Genomic DNA, 18219 nt, shown 5'->3' with positions numbered 1-18219 from the left:
TAACCTGCAATCACTTCAACAAAATTATTCTTTAAGAAAGAAATTCTTCTTGATTTTAAGTTCCACTTATAAGACAGAACTACTTACGCATGTGACACAGCTGCCTCTTTGCATTCTCTTATGTCATTAATACGCTTATTATAGCTACGTGGAAAAAAAAATTTAGAACCATGTTAATCTTAATTTCATCGGTAACAGTCGAAACGAATTAGCCAAACACTAAAAGTCAATTAAAAATTACTATTAGCGGCAAGAAAAACTGGCCCTCAAACTAAAAATGCATGGAAGAAATCCACGTACCTCCTTTCCTGGTACCTTATAGTACCCAGTAAAGTCTTCTTAGAAAAATAGATCTCATATTATATTAAATCTCACAAAAAAAATTAAAGCTCATTATGTAGATCTTGATTAAATACACCTCATTAAGCCCCTATGGAGTCATTAAAATTATACTTCCAATGTAATTAACAGTGGTTTCCCAAAATCTAAAGTAATAACAAAGCTATTACTTCTGATTTTTATGCTAGCTTATAAAAAAAGTTCTGAAAGAACATACACTAGTGAGCAACACTAGTGAATGTTTGGAGATAGGGGTTTTGTGGTAGAAAAAACTGGGGCAGGAAAGCATACTGACTACTTTAAATTAAAAGAAACAGGACACCAACATCAAAAGTTTAAAGGTAACATTTGAAAAATAAATGCTAATAAATACATTATTTTCATAAATATTACATACAAAAACTCAAAACTCCTAAAATGTTAAAACTATCTTCCTGACAACCTGAATAAACCAGTTATACTAAGAACTCCAACTTCTAAATTAAATACTCTAAGATTTATGTGTTCTTTGAGCAAATGTCCAAAATACATTAATTCTGTAATCACTGTCCTTCATAATTAATAACCTTTATACTTAACAATCTGACGTGTAACTACTGGAAGTCATATTTTAAACTGATCACTCAAAATTTAATAAAAATTAAGACTTCTCAACTTCAAATATGAAGATTCTTAAATGGTAAATTAATATTAGAAAAGCATAACCAAAAAAAAGAAAAGTGTTAACATCAAGACAATCGGTCTCATGGTGTCATTAAGCTTATGTGTACCACGCATAAATTCGCTCAATATATAGACCACCTGGTTCTAAATGCTTATATATATTTAAATATGATTCCACAGAGTAGCTATCAATATGCTACAAGTTTCATGATTTTCAACCTGAATCAACTAGAAAATGAAAATCAATTAGAAAGTATCCCATATGACATAGGATTTTCAGGTACTCCACCACCTAAAATAAAAGCCAAATAAGAGCTGGAAAGTACATAGGGCACCAGACCTCATTTTATGACTGAGAAACTACCACATGACAATGTCAGAAACACCCATGGTGACAGAAGTCAGAACAGTGGTCACTTGATCAAGGGCCTGGGAGGTGGGAGATCAGGGGTGGCAGTAATGACCAAAAGGGGCACAAATCAATTTTCTGGGAATAATGGAAATGTTCTGTATCTTGACTAGGTGATCACCTAGAGTATTTATATACAAAGTTGTAGACACCTAAAATTTATGCATTTTTCTGTCTGTAAATTTTACTTCAAAAATTACTAGGGGAAAGAGGGCAGATTCCTTTAGCCTCTTCAAGATACAGATATAGGAAATACAAGTTAGGGATGATGTCCAGGAACCTGTAATTCTTACACATACTAAAATTTGAGGCTAAAGTTGGTAGGTTTAACAGATCTTTATTTTTTAATAACTAACAGTTGCTTCATCTCAATTTCATCAAGACATTTCTAAATTGGATATGAAATAAACGTAGGTAAACTTCATTTCTATCTGAAGCTAAGAAGCCAAACATAATTATTCAACACTTTCAGGTACAGGACGCCCCAGAATATTTTAGATGCTCCTAATTTCAAAAGATTTCAAAATTGCTACCAAGTCTGAATTCAACCTGTCTTATATACTGTCTATAGAACCTCATGTGGAAAGCAATGCAGGCATTAACAATTTCAAGGAAACAAATTTGTATGAACCGCTTGCTTTATAGGGAATGAATATAAATGAGTCACTTGGAACACCTTATTAAAAGGAAACATGATTTCTATGTGCAGCGGTATGACTTCTGTAATTGTTATAACTAATTTAAAGAGCTTTTGATTGATTCACATCCTTTTAAATAGCACTTACAAAAATGTCAAAACTCTAAAATGTATATGGTACTTTTAGCAATATTTATGTCTAAATCCATATCATGATTTACAAAAGAGGACACATCTTTATCCTAGAATACAAATTTTGAAAGGGCAGAAACACTAGATATTTTAATCTATCAAGTTACCTATAAAAAATATGAATACTACCGTATCAGGATGATTGTTAAAAACAACTTACTATGGCCAGTAAGATAATACAGATGATACCTTCTTGCATCATGACCCTTCTCTATCAACAAACTTCAATAAAGATAATCCACTCACTACCCTTCTCCAAAAAAAGACAAGATAAATGAAAATGCCATACCCTCGTATGTTTACAAATAAGTCTTCTGCAGCTTTGTGAATGTGGAAAACTTCATCCCGAAAGAGAGAGAGGCAAGAGCTACTTTGAAGAGCTAGCTTCCAAAGATTCAATGCTGTCGCATCAGTATTTAGAATCCCATGGCACAAAATGAAGCCAACTTTAAAAAAACACAAGTAAATACAAATATAAAAGTATTCCAAAATTAAATTCTTTCAGTTACAAAGTAGCTTTCAAAATTTTCAGAAATATAAACACAATCACTATGAGAAAAAGAAATGTTGCTTCTGGGTTGTGTAAGAAGTCATTTTAATAAATGAGTAAAAGACATTTTCAAAAATCTTTGTATTTTAAGCCAAAGATCAGAAGTTACTAATTAACACATAATACAGTAATCATAACAACTGTTAAAATAACTGAAAAGTAAGACTAATGTACTTTTCTAAATCACCAGAAGAAATGCAATAGCATCTTGCATTTTCATAGCAACGCACAGTTTACCAAATAAGTTTTCACGTATATTATCTCACGTAATTCTGTGGAGTAGATAAAACAGATGGTATCCTTCTCTTTTACAGATGAAGAAATGAAAGTTCAGTGACTTACCTAAAGTTATACCATTAACATGTTAGAGCTAGAGTTAGCCTCAAGTATTTACCCTTAAAGCCTAAGATTCTTTCAATATATTATGCTGCTCTCTAGTACATGAATTCAGATCTCTCATCTTTTGTTATCTACTTTGGAAATCTTACACAAATGTATAATCATACATATGTTTGTGGATGCCCTCTCTAGCCCTCTATACTAGGTCACAAAACCTTATCTGTCATTCATTCAACATTTACTCAGTGCCTGCTATACACAAGGTACTGTAATGGGCCAGTTACAAACCAATCCTATTTCCTGTGAAATTTCCCTAGGATTCTCAGTAGTCACTGCCACCTCTAAACTCCTGAATCATTAATATACAACTTGCCATTTATCTTTTTATTCTTAGCTCAACCTCCTTTTAACAGGGCCACTACTGGGGCGCCTGGGTGGCTCAGTCGTTAAGCACCTGCCTTCTGCTCAGGTCATGATTCTAGGGTCCTGGGATCTAGCCCCACATCGGGCTCTCTGCTCAGCGGGAAGCCTGCTTCTCCCTCTCCCACTCCCCCGCTTGTGTTCCCTCTCTCGCTGTCTCTCTCTCTGTCAAATAAATAAAATCTTTGAGAGAAAAAAAAAAAACAGGGCCACTACACAAGTTAACTTTTTAAGTTAAGTAGGCATATACTGTGGAATCATATGTACAGAAGTGTATTTAACTTTCTTAAATTTCCTGAAACACATAAAAGTATTTTTAATGGAACAGGACCCCTAAACACAAGCCAATTATACAATCTGGTACACAAGCAAAGAAACAGAATACATGTACAGAAATTTAAAGAATCCTCAAGAGAAACTGTAAAAGATTCTTGCCTTATGTAATGACTTTTTACTCTAAACCCGAGTGAAAAGAGATTTCACTTAGTGTCTTATACCTTGTTGAATACTTAGATTCACAAAATTGCTGCTGACAATAAAAGGTTTCTCTAAAAATATTAGCAGTTATATTATGGGTTACCATATGTTTTATTTTTTTAAGATACGGATTACCTTTGAATTTAGTATATCCATTTGTTTATGATAGAATCAAAAAAGGTAATGTAATTTAAATTCGATTGCCCAAGATTAGGATGGTTTATTAAATCACACATTACCCTCCTTTCCCCACCAATGTCCCATTAAAAGGACAGAAAAAAATTTAAGCCACAAAAATGCTGGAGAACAAGATAAAAAAAACTGATACTAGACAAGAAAGTTAGAGAAAATCTTTTAAGATAGAAAGCAGGTAGAACTCAACTATCAATTTAAAAACAGACTGGAATTAGTAACCCAAAACTCCAGAGATGAAAAGAGATCTTTCCCAAGGAGTCTTCCGAGTCCAACCTATAGCAAGAATAGACCCTGAAAAGAATATCAGTTTAAGTTATTTTATAATTGCATTCCAAATAGCTGGGTCTTCAACATTCCAGACTCTAAATAACTCTTGGCCCCAGACTATAATCTAGACCCATGATCCTTAAACTTTAGGTTTCATCAGAATTACTGGGAAGGCTTATGATTTTTTAAATCAGATTGCTAGGATCCATTCACAGCCTAATTCAGCAGGTCTAAGGTGGAGATCAAGATTCTGTGTATCTAACAAGTTCCTAGGTGATGCTGCTGACCCAGGGACCACACTTTGAACTAATCTAGTGCTAAAGAAAGTAGACCACCTTCTACAGAAAAGTCCTACTATGAGTATAGAGGTCAAAAAGATAAGTACAGGGCGCGTGGGTGGCTCAGATGGTTAAGCGTCTGCCTTTGGCTCAGGTCATGATCCCAAGGTCCTGGGATCAAGTCCCGCATCGTGCTCCCTGCTCAGCGGGGAGCCTGCTTCTCCCTCTGCCTCTCTCTCTCTCTCGTGAATAAATAAATAAAATCTTTAAAAAAAAAAAAAAGATAAGTACAGAGTTTAAGGTAATTCTTAACCTCTGTTAACTCTACTCAAGGCTCAATTACATGAAAGCAGCAAAACTCAGAGTAAATCACCTTCCTTACTTTGGCAACTGTGGTCATTCCACATCTGTATGCCTTCTCTATGTCCCTGTATCCCCAATTAGAGTAGCCTGCCTTTGGACCCACTTCCCTGCTCATCACACAAAGCCCTATAATCAGCTTTCCTGTACAGACTGGGGGAACTAGTGCTATTAACTCTAGAGGTCACCCATGCCACCTAACTCTAATAATCACCTCTGTTCTACAGCCAAACTTCCATAAACATGAACAATCAAGGATCACAATATATTTCAGCAAAATCAATACTTTGAAAGCTGTGTTTTGAGTCAACTAAGAGAAAGGATTAAAATCTTAACTATCATTATAGAAAATATAAGTATCACAAAACTAATCAATGTAAAAAATATAATTAATAAAAATGGCTAAGGAGGGGCATCCAACTCTTGATTTTGGCTCAGGTCATTATCTCAGGGTCCTGAGATCAAGCCTTGAGACAGGCTCCATGCTCAGCCTGTCTGCTTGCGATTCTCTCTCTCTCTCTCTCTCTCTGCCCCCCACTCACCCACTCGCATGTGTGCAGACTCTAAATGAAGGAACGAATGAATGAATGAATGAATGAATGAATAAATAAAATCTTTAAAAAAATGCTAAGGACAGGGAGTATAAGCTTTCATACTAATAACAGTGCTATTCAAAGTGCCAGGGCATAATGAGATTAAGTGAAGAAAGAGAGTACTTAGAAACTTTTACAAAAATTTGACATTTATGAGTAGAAACCTAGTAATAATCTAATTGTTAGACTAAACTGAATCTAATAATTAAAAATGTAGGCTTTTACTTTGTGTCTTTATTCATTTCTGGTAAGTCTAGTAATTCACTTTTAGTTGTCAGTAGTTTAGTAATCCGTATTTTATGTAAGTATCAATCCAAAAAATTTAAAAAAAGAAAACTGAAGGCACTGTAGTTTGAGACACACTATAAGAAAAAGTCAACAAATACTACCTACTAGTTAATAAATCAAGAAACAAGAACTAGACGAAGTAAAAAAAAAACCAAAAAAACCAAACAAACTGCTCAAAATTATTCCCCTCTTCCACTGGACTTTGGGGTTGTAGAAGTAATTGTATTATAGCAATTCTCATTCTGTATTATATCTGTGGGTCACTGTGTCTATTTCCCCTATAGTCTGTGAACTTCTCAGGAGCACAACTAGTAATTTTATCCTCCACGTATACTGAACTGCCAACCATGTACTAAAGTAAAGCAAAATCAAAAACCTTAGCTGAATAAACACAGTATTTTTTAAAATCATTAAAAACAAAACAAAAATGTAGTTTTGATGGCTACATTGAAAGGCAATATAACATACCATGAGCCCTGGCATTAGCCTGGGTTCTTATTTTGTCTTTGTCACTTATTAGCTATGTGGACTAAGCTTTAGATTCCTTATCTTTAAAACAGACTATCTATCCTGACAGGGTCAGTATGAGAACTGAATGAGATAAGCATGAAGAAGGCTTATTATTAGCACAGTGCTTAGCACAGAAGTAATCCATGTTACCCATTATTTTTCTCTAAAACTTAAAACCTGAGGGGTAATTACAAAACTAATTTTACTTACAGATAATCCATTTTTCCATTGCATCCAAAGAGAGATATTCACAAGGCATCTTAAAAAGAGAAGATACAAATTTGTGATTAAAAGAAATTCTAAAAAACAAATCCTGTACTGAGTCACTCTCTTTCTTTCTCCTAAAAATTCTTACTACTCAATTCATGACTCAAATACCACCATGACTTATTTGAAAAGTTGGATAAAAGTTTTATAATTTATACTTAAATGTGCAGTCCATAAAGGAAAATGAGAGCTGGGCCCCTTTCACATTTACACTCCCTGAAACCTCCCTTAAAACAATATTTTGCCAAATTGTCTTCAATCTGGTAAATGATAAATTTCCAAAAGTCTATTCCAAATTTCCCAAGTCCATTTCAGAGTTTGTAATATTCCAAAGGATAATATTTTAATCAAGTTAAAAACGACTTATGTACATGGATGCTCACTGTCTCATCCAAATCAGTAATTATGTGTGTATATTCTCCATATACAGAACATCTATGTTCATACACACAGAGAAAAGATTGAAAATACAGTCGACCCTTGAACAACATGAGGGTAAGGACTGCCAACCCCCTCTCCCCATGTAGTTGAAAAGTCACTAAAAACTTCTGACTCTTAAAAACTTAACTGCTAAAAGCCTATTAACCAGAAGCCTTACCGATGACATAAAGTCAATTAATACATATTTTGTATGTTATACATATAATATACTCTTATACTAAAATTAAGCTAGAGAAAAGAAAATGTTATTAAGAAAATCTTTTTTTTTTTTAAAGATTTTATTTATTTATTTGACAGAGAGACAGAAGAGCACAAGCAGAGGGAATGGCAGAGGGAGAGGGAGAAGCAGGCTCTGCACTGAGCAGGGAGTCCGATGCGGAGCTCGATCCCAGGACCCTGGGATCATGACCTGAGCCGAAGGCAGACGCTTAACCATCTGAGCCACCCAGGCGCCCCTATTGAGAAAATCTTAAGGAACAGAAAATACATTTACAAAAACAATCCAGGTGTAAGTGGACCTGCACAGTTCAAACCTGTGTTGTTCAAGGGTCCACTGTGTGAAAGAACATAATAATGATTTTCTCTAGTCGGTGAAGATTGAGGTGATTTTTGTTTTCTTCTTTAAAATTTTATGCATTTTCCAAATTTTCTACTATAACAGAAAACAAACATTTAAATTTTAAAAGAAAATACTTACACTAATTTTATTAACTCAGCATCAGAATTTAGAAATAAACTCAACAGTATAACTTACTGAGCATTTTACAATAAATTTCACTGATAGGCTAATACTAATTAGAAGAAACACTGCAACAACACTGCCTAACTGGTATTTTTAAAAAATCAACTTCACTATTTTCATTCAAAAAGTGAAAAATAGAACCATACGGTGTCAGACTGTGCAGGATTAAGCATTGTACTAGGTGCACTGATGAGACTCAATAGTTGGGCATTTCTCCACTGGTCAGCTGAAAGATTCCTTCGAGGATACACCATCTGAAGAGAAATCAGTGCATCTGAAAGAGACTAATTAAAATAGGAAAAAAGGAAGTTGAGGAATAAAATTTTTTTTCCTTTTCCATTTAAATTTCAGCTATAACTGCTGTGTGTTTCTAACCGTATCATCCTAAAACAACAAAACGTAATTACAACTATGCTCCATATAATATCTGAGGCGGGTCTGGCTATCTCAAGTTTGTTTTTTTTTTTTTTTTTTAAAGATTTATTTATTTGACAGAGAGAGACACAGCGAGAGAGGGAACACAAGCAGGGGGAGTGGGAGAGGGAGAAGCAGGCTCCCCGCTGAGCCAGGAGCCCGATGCGGGGCTCGATCCCAGGACCCTGGGATCATGACCTGAGCCAAAGGCAGACGCTTAACGACTGAGCCACCCAGGCGCCCCTCAAGTTTTTTTTTTAATTTCATAAAAGCAACATAGATTCTGCATTCCTGGGCAAGAGCTTAGCTCAGGAAATCACGTTACATCCTTGGAAGTTAAAATGTTTGGCAATCTTGGGATCTTTATTTCAAAAGGGGTAGGAAGCCTAGTGTTATTCTTTTGTACTCTGACAGTTCTCACTGAAATAACAGAATGTTAGGGTTATATGATTAAGTGTTAATAGAACTCAACATATTTCGTATTTCTCCAAAGAATGCCTTATAAAAAAAATGTACTCTATCTTAATAAATTACTTAACTTCTATTTGCCATTTGGTCTGTTAATTACAGCTTTATCATCAAGGTATTTAATGTTTCTTCTCATCTGCTTCTTGCTTGCTTTTAACTGGGCTTTGGTACTCATCTCAGCTTCCTAAAATTTCTGTACAAGAATGATGATTTTTTTTAAAGATTTTATTTATTTATTTGACAGAGAGAGCCAGAGAGCACAATGGCAGAGAGAAAAGGAGAAGCAGGCCGTTGAGCAGGGAGCCTGATGCAGGGCTCAATCCCCCGACCCTGGGATCAACCTGAGCTGAAGGCAGACACTTAACCGACTGAGCCACCCAGGTGCCCCCAAGAGTGATTCTTTAACCTGACTGTTACCATGCGATTTGTTCAGAAAACAGAAAGCAAGGTTCTACCTAAAACTTAGTCAACCAGAACCTTTGGGAATAGACCCCAGAAATCTGTATTTTTATTATACTCTACCAAGTGATTATGAATATATTTTTTAAATTAAATTAATTTTAACAAATCCTAGCAAATACAGGATAGACTTTCTACCAAAACGTGGGATATTGGGGCACCTAGGTGGCTCAGTCAGTTAAGCATCTGACTTGATTTCAGCTCAGGTCACGATCTCAGGGCCGTGGGATAGAGGCCTCTGTTGGGCTCCACACTCAGCGCAGAGTTTGCTTGAGATTTTCTCTCTCCCTCTGCCCCTTCCCCCATTCACACTCAACAGAAAGAAAGACAGACAGACTTAAAAAAAAAAACTGGGATATCACGGAACATCAGAAAAATCATGATTAGGAAATAGTCTAATCCAAATGGACAAATCTCCTCAAGCAATTTAATAGTCTAGTATATGCGAATGATTATGGAGAACTTAAAAAGAGATCCAACAGCCTTTAAGGAAATTTTCATCACCTAGGTGGGAAAAGAAACAAATTTGAAGTGGGTAAATAAAAACAAGGCCATCCATGATTGGCAAAAAATCAGAAATGGATCCACAGAGAAAACAAGGGAGGAGTAGGGAAGACAGTTCTAAGTGAGGAAAAAGCACTACCAAAATCAGAGACAGATGACTATGATATGCTCAGCACTCTGAGGAATCCTGACACTTCCATCTACAATGCTGATTTTTACTTCAAAAATGATGCCATCCACTAGCGTCTTTCTAACTAAAGATCCAACTAACTTCAAAACATTAAACCTATATAAATTTGTGGGATAATACAGCTTTGCAAAAAATTAAACTGCAAACAAATCTTCTGTAAATGCATCTTCAGAATTTTCACAGGAGTAAGAAAACTGAGGGAAAATTCTTGGCATTAACAGATTTATACAAAATAGTGTATTATTAAAATGTCTAACTCTCATCATTCAAAGAGAATGAACCAAGATTCTGAAATCTTGGGCTTTAGCTCTGGTTTTGCCACTATTACTGCCAAATGACTAACTGTGTCACTTCTCTAGCCCTCAATTTCCTTATCTATAATGAGGATGTATGAGATACCTACACATTTTCTCGATGTGCTTAGGAACATTTGAGGCAGCCTACTGCAGAGACACCATATGGCAAGACTCCTCTGAACCAAAACTGTTTCATTAAGAACTATTTTTTTAATATATTGTAAAAGATAGACATTCCAAATTATTTTCACAAAACTCTTATTTTTTCTCATTAAGAGGCTTTATTAGTAATATAGCAAAAATGTATCAGGTGGGGGGAGAACAAAGAAAAAGAAAATTAAAAAAATAATAATAATAAAATGTATCAAATACTATGTATCCAAATACTTTTTATGAAGTAACTCATTTAATCATCCTAACAACCATATGCGGTAGGTACTATTATTCCATTTTTACAGATAAGAAAACTGAGATACTATGAAGTTGGTTAAGTAACTTGCCCAATATTACATACTTAGTAATTGGCAGAGTTGGGATTAGAACCCAGGTAGTCTGGTATAAGAGTAAACATTCTCAAATACTAAATTTCACTACCTCTATACCCTATACCGAATCTAAAAACTATAATGAATGATTCCTGAGTCTCCAAATACTATTTGGAATCTAACTAATATGAGTTCTCTGGTTCACAACTGGATAAAACCATACATAGCTATTATTCATATCCCATTATAATGTTTTTCATAAAAGAAGTTTATCACTCTATTTACCCTTATGCCTTTTCATATGCCTATTTATTTATTTAATTTTTTTTAGAGAGCAGGCAAGAGTGAGGGGGAAAGAGAATCTTAAGCAAGCACCACATGGGCTCAGCATGGAGCCCAACACAGGGCTCCATCTCCTGACCCTGTATCTCACATGCCTGCTACTGCATCTAAAAACCAGGTCTTACCTTGCTGTGGGGTACAAATTCTTCCATCATCTTCTTTAAAGGGTTTTCATAATCCACAATCATCTGACCAAGGCGTGGGTATTCTCGGTCACTTAAAACAGACATATCAAATTTCAGTGAGGTGTTAGCCATCAAACTGAGAATTTCACAAAGATCTGTATAATGCAGGTCTACCTTGCTCCATGGGTCATTTCATGAGCATAGTTGTATAATCCAATGATTGCCTTCCTTTCTTCAATTCGAGACAGCAGTATCATTAGTGTTGTATAGGTTATGATCAAATCTAAGTAGTTCTTTGTTAAATCAAAGTTTACAGTCTAGAAAACAAAAATCAAGTTTAACTCCTTATTTTGCAAAGTTTTAAACACACACACACACACACACAAATCTTCATGGCAGCTACTGAAAACCAATAATTTTCTATATTTATTTTATCCCCATTTCTTTTTTTTTTATTAAAGATTTTATTTATTTATTTGACGGAGAGAGAGAGACAGCGAGAGAGGGAACACAAGCAGGGGGAGCAGCAGAGGGAGAAGCGGGCTTCCCAACTGAGCAGGGAGCCGACACGGGGCTCAATCCCAGGACCCTGGGATCATGACCCGAGCCGAAGGCAGACACTTAACAACTGAGCCACCCAGGCACCCCCATCCCCATTTCTAAGATTCTAATTCCTTCAACCAAAAATATACCTAAAATTTGGAAGTTATAGGTAACAGTTTTGTGTTGGTGACACAATTTTATGGATAAAAAAAAGTTTGTTATTGCCTTAACTGATGACAGTTTAAAAGGATAAACAAAACCAGAATAAGAAGGAATATGGAGCCTAAGCAAGAAAAAAGAATATTAAATAAATAATAAAATTCACTGAATAAGTAAATTGTCAATAGAGGCATTTTTCACTTTGACTTCCTGTATCTAGAAATTGTCTTACCTAAGAAAGAGTCCATCAAGTATGCTTTCACAGAGAAAAATATTATTCACTTAACTTTTTTTTAATTGGGCCCCTTAAAATAAAATACTAAACTTAACTACTATTTCCCAATATGTGCAAGACTTATATCCAGTGACAAACAAGTAAAAATAGAGAATACATGGTAACTCCTTACCTTAAAAAAGTGCTAGAAAATAAGCCAATGTAACAATGCTAAAATTTCACACACTAGTCACATAATTTTTTTCTGAAGAAAAATATTCAGTCCCCTTAGCTCTATTAGAAAATCAGAAGAGAATCAGACATTTTTCTGAAAATAATACTTACAATATCAAAGAAGACTTGGCAAACATCAATAGTATTCAGCAATTCACAAACATGGTCCTGAAAATAAAGCTTATTTTAATCTTTTATCTATATAAATAATACTAAATTTAGAAAACATACACAAATTTAAATCTTAGTTCTAGAATTCAAATTTTACTATCTACAAGTGATAAAGAAATTTATACAATTAACAAACATCATTGTATGTTAAATATTACATATTAAAATACATTACCTTAAATTCCATAACATCTACAAATGTGAAGTAGTATAATGCCAGATTTTTCAGAATCTCTGATTTTTCTTTCTGTAGCTGTGCAAGCTGTTGCTGTAAAAACAAATTTAGAATGCATTGTTCATTCAGAATAAAGATATTTAATTTTACTACAAACTATCTTCTTTTATGATTGCTATATGGAAGCACAAGCTCTTAGAACAATATCTTTAGATGATTAAGGCTTTTTTAAAAAACCAAAATACTTGAGACAGCAACTGCTAACAGTAATCAGCAACTGACAGTGTGAGGCTATAAAACCAATCAAAGCAGATTAGTATCAAACTGAACTACTATTAAGGAAAGTTGGAAAATGTTAGGAAAGAATATCAAATGAACTCTTTAAAAAAATTAAAAACAACTCATGAGCATGATCACATTACTAGAAGTGAGAGGAAAAAAAAGATGAAAAACACTGTAACTTACACTACAAAAAAACAATATGCTTTATAAATTTGGAACTTACCAAAAAGAACATCCAGGCAAAGCCACGTTACGCATGCAAAATAAAATGTAGATACAAACATAAAATACAGTAACGGTTCCCTGACCAGATCCACAAAACACAATAATACATTAAACAAAAGCAAAAAACCACAACAACAAAAAAAGAAATGAGAAAGAAGCAAAACTAGGGTTAAGACACTGGTAAACATGAAAGAGGGAAATGTGAATACAAAAGATAAATATTATTCAATCAACTGTATTATTAGATTTACAAAAGTCCTAATTTTCTTTTTAAAACTATCAATATAAGTTCCAAAAGAATCCAGCCATATTTAATGCCCTGTGTATCATAAGACTGACAGAATTCCAATAAACTTTCCAGAACTTTTGATACTGAGTGTAGTCTACAGAACAGCAACTCCACATCATTTAGGAGCTTATTAGAATAGCAGATTCTCAGGCCCATACCAGATCTAATAAAATACCCAGGTGATCTGAATCTACATTAAATGTCTGAGAATCACTTATCTAGAATATGAGCAAACTAGAAAATACGGAAAGTGGCTTGAAATAACAAACTTGCTACCAAATCCACACAATTTTGAAGCTCTCACGCAGTTCTTACTTATACAGGAAGGTTGGGAGGGAAGATGCCTCTCTACATAACTGTACTGAACACCATTATGATAAGCCAGAAAATTCAGAGCAGTGAGTATAACATCAAGGGAAGATTAAAAAGAAAAAAAAACACAAAACTGTAACAAGACTATTTAAAACTGCAAGCACAGCAGTCTGGTAGACCCAGCTAATACAGGGTAAACTACCCTAAAGACTTCAGTCCCTGAAGACATTTAAAGAATTTTGTCTAAAAAACATGTGTAAATGAAGTACCTCATTACTTCCTCTAAATGCCAGACATATTAAAGTGTATACTTACAGTGATGTATAACTGTTTTTAGCTTTATCTACAATAGTAACTGACTTTATTTTGAAGAATATATCTGTTTCAAAACAATTCCATGTTCATATGCACATTTTTAATCAAATCATTACCACTCATAACAGCAAGCAGATACTTATTTAAAAGTGATTCTATTTCCAGGGTGTGGCAGATGGTCAAAATGGGTGAAGGGGAGTGGGAGGCACATGCTTCCGGTGATAGAATGAGTAAGTCATGGGAATAAAAGGTATAGCACAGGGTGTTGTAATAGCACTGTATTGTGACAGATGATAGCTACCCTTGTGGTAAGCACGGTATTAACATATAAACTTCTAGAATCACTATGTCATACACCCTGAAACTAATGTAACACTGTGTGTCAACTATACTTCAATTAAAAATAATGTTTAAAAGGTTCTATTTCCTCAATTAGTCTACCTTTACCTTGTTCAACATTAAACATTTATGATTAATGTCTTAGTCCTTTTTCTTGCTTTTCAGTCCTTTGAGTTTTGAAACATAATAGGTGAAAGACTCATTAAGATAAGCAAGAATATAATTCAGTTGCTACTGGGCTTAATTATTAATAGTACCTCTTTCAGCATCCTAATTTGGACAAAAAAAGACAGTCACCATCTCATTATGGCTTTAATGATCTTTTATACAAACCTCATTTTACATATTGAGAACCTAATGCACACAGAATGTAAAAGAACTGTTCCAAAGTTATGTAACTCCTTCATGGCAGGGTCAGGATTGGAAATCTCATTTCCTTACTCCTAATAAAGTGCTCTTTCTACCATTCTGCATGCCCATCAATTTCCCTTTTTAATAATAAGATCTCATTGTGGTCTAAATTTCTCATTCAATTTTATTTCCCCAAACCATATGTAACTAGCTTCTACAATGACTAAAAGAAATTCACTCAACTAATGAATGTCTGAATTCAAAACATCAAGTTTTCAAGGCCTTACACAATTTGGTCCTAAATTTAATTTACCTTTCCAATCTAAAATTTCCCCTATATTCATTCACACACAGTAGCCAAAACAAACTATTCACTATTTTCTATACATAGCTCATGTTTTCATTATTGTTTCCTCTACTGAGATGTCCAAATCCCACTACTCCCAAATCACTTAGTTTAAATGTTAACCTATTTTCAAGAAACCATCCCTGGGGGCACCTGGGTGGCTCAGTCGGTTAAACGTCCAATTCTCGATTTAGGTTCAGGTCATCTGGGATCGAGCCCCACGACAGGCTCCACACTCAAGGCAGAGTTTGCTCCAGATTCTCTCTCTCTGCCGCTCACACTCACTCTTTCTCTCTCTCTAATAAATAAATAAAATCTTAAAAAAAAACACCCATCCCTAATTAAACTTCTTCCCTGAATGCAAACATCTCCATCCTCTAAATGTGTATAATTTCTAATAATATCATTTTCTACCTTGTATCACAGCTATCTCCAACACTGTAAGACAGCGTATGAAACTCATTTCTTCAATCTCCACAACCCATATCATATAGCTCTGCACATAAGTATCCAATATAAACATCTAACAGAGGAGTGATTCTGACAAATTAAAGGCCTTTATATGTCAATGACAGATGACAGATTTGGGAAGTTTTGTTAGAAAGCCTACCTCTTATTGCACACCCATGACTAAATGACTTCACCTCTCAGAGCCTAATACCCTCATCATGAGCCAAAATAATGTACATAAGAACATCTGATAGTGCCTGACACCCAGAAAATACCCATTAAACATTAGGTAAGTAACAAAGGAGGCTCACAGACCACTTTTTCCAAAACAAGGAAAAACAAGGCTACTTTAAATAATCCCAATACTACTTATAGTACTTCTAATAAGAGTTCATATTAAGTGAGCACGCACGCCTTGCCAGATACTGTTCCAAATATTCTACAAGTATCTCACTCAATCATCTCAATCATGTTCCCTATTTAATGAAAATAAATTCCACAAAGCTATGCATTAAAGAGTTCAATTATAACAAAGAACAAAAGTGTCTACAACTTTCAGAATTCAACCACAAAAAATGCTACCATTTAGTTCTTAAAGTGAAGGAGAGTAGATACTACTAAAAAGTACTTAATTTTAGGTTCAACTTCCAAAACAAAGTTTTCTTAAGTCATCACCTCACTGTTTTACAGCAAACAAAAAGCAGGGAATAGTTTAAGAACATAAATTAGTAATAAATTGTTTGATGTTACAGAACAGAACATTAGAAAAGTACAACTTTGAGAAGAATTCATTCTATTCATTAATACTTTCAAAAGCATATCATAGATACACAGATTAACTATATACATTAGCAAAAAATATCTGTACAATGCTTTCATTAAAATTTCAAACTATGAATCATTATTCTTAACATTAAAGTAAAATATGTAAAAACTGAAAATAAACAAGATAAAGATTAGCCATGCAGATCATAAAACAAGACTGTATCTTTGCAATGAAAAATCTTGGTAATTAATCTTTGTCAAATTAAGAAGCATTTTCCATACAAAGTAAGTATCTAAAAAAATTGATGAAATGTAGTATTTACTAGTTTTCATTCTTTCAAAGAAAAATTACTGGCAACTTACAATAAGGAACCAATGGCTAAGACAGCAACTCACTGATTTTCAACACAAAGAAATGTGGCTATAGTTCTTTATTCACCTATTTCAATTATTACCGTCTTTCATTAACAAAGTTGCTTATGCACAATATTTTTCTTGGTCTAAATTATGCTAGTAGTTTGTTCCTCTTAAAAAACAACCAAGTACAGGGCGCCTGGGTGGCTCAGTTGGTTAAGAAACTGCCTTAGGCTCGGGTTATGATCCTGGAGTCCCAGGATTGAGTCCCACATCGGGATCCCTGCTTCTCCCTATGACCCTCCCCCTGCTCATGCTCTCTCTCCATCTCATTCTTTCTCTCTCATATAAATAAATAAATCTTTAAAAAAAAAAAAATTCCAAGTACAGAAGTTTGGTCTCAGGGAAAGCTTTGTGTATTTTCTTAGTATGATATTCTAAACCAGGCTTTTAAAAATACAAGTCCCAAGAAGCTATCTGGATAAACCTCTTGAACTGTCAGCTACCAGCCTCATCAACTGTCACCTAGATCACTACACTAGCCTCCAAACTGGACTCCATACTTCATCTCTTGCCTCTTCAATCTTCTCCACATACAAGCAGGAGAGTGAGAATTTTAAAGTAACACACTACCAAAAAAACTGATTCCAATAATGGTTATGCAAGATATTAATACTGGATAAAGAGTATACAGGAACTCTCTGCACTATCTCTGCAAATTTTTTAAGTCTAATATTATTTCAAAATAAAAGGCTTTTAAAAAATTCCAGTGGTTTCCCATCACACTTAAAATAAAATACAAAGTCCCTACCAGTGCCTCAGAATAAAATTTAAACAGGACATCTGCCTATCTTTAAGACCTCAATCTCCTTTCATACTCCTCTAGCCTCACTCTGTAAGCTGTCATACTGGTCTTCCTGCTCAGTTAATCAAATTCACCAAGCTTGGCCCTACTTCAGAGCCTTTGCACTTGCTCTTTCTCAAGTCTGGGATGCTCTTCGCCACTTCTTTGCATAGCTCACTCCCACATTTCTCTTTAGAGAAGCCATTGTTAGGCATTCTTCTCTAAAACAGTCTCCTTCCTCATTACTCTCTAACTCCTTATCCTGCTTTTTATTTCTTCCTACCACTCATCTCCAAATCAAAGTATGTATTTATTTCTGTTAATTGTTTGTTGTCTAAAATCTCAACTTGAGGGACGCCTGGGTGGTTCAGTCGTTAAGCGTCTGCCTTCGGCTCAGGTCATGATCCCAGTACCCTGGGATCGAGCCCCGCATCGGGCTCCTTGCTCTGAGGGAAGCCTGCTTCTCCCTCTCCCACTCCCCCTGCTTGTGTTCCCTCTCTCGCTGTGTCTCTCTCTCTGTCAAATAAATAAATAAAATCTTTTTAGAAAATAATAATAAATAAATAAATAAATAAATAAATAAATAAATAAATAAATAAAT

General features: G+C 34.6%; 1 protein-coding gene across 2 annotated transcripts in view; it reads right to left on the bottom strand.

The window, feature by feature from the left end:
• NCKAP1 (NCK associated protein 1) overlaps positions 1-18219 on the bottom strand; it is a 105555-nt gene that overhangs the window by 56167 nt on the left and 31169 nt on the right. The window contains exons 3-10 of one of the 2 annotated variants that reach the window (XM_035007587.1): positions 12747-12839; positions 12512-12568; positions 11425-11567; positions 11251-11341; positions 8114-8251; positions 6728-6776; positions 2530-2686; positions 88-144 (exon numbers count right to left, since the gene is read on the bottom strand). In XM_035007587.1, the coding sequence (XP_034863478.1) occupies positions 88-144; positions 2530-2686; positions 6728-6776; positions 8114-8251; positions 11251-11341; positions 11425-11567; positions 12512-12568; positions 12747-12839 (785 nt within the window). The remainder of the gene's footprint in view (positions 1-87; positions 145-2529; positions 2687-6727; positions 6777-8113; positions 8252-11250; positions 11342-11424; positions 11568-12511; positions 12569-12746; positions 12840-18219) is intronic. The other variant, XM_035007588.1, reaches the window with a different exon arrangement.

This window comes from Mirounga leonina, unplaced genomic scaffold (genome assembly GCF_011800145.1).
Source record: "Mirounga leonina isolate KUSES-001 unplaced genomic scaffold, KU_Mleo_1.0 Mir_151, whole genome shotgun sequence".
NCBI classification, from domain to species: domain Eukaryota; kingdom Metazoa; phylum Chordata; class Mammalia; order Carnivora; family Phocidae; genus Mirounga; species Mirounga leonina.
Note: the sequence above shows the minus strand (reverse complement) of the source record. Positions and strands in the feature narration are given on the sequence as shown.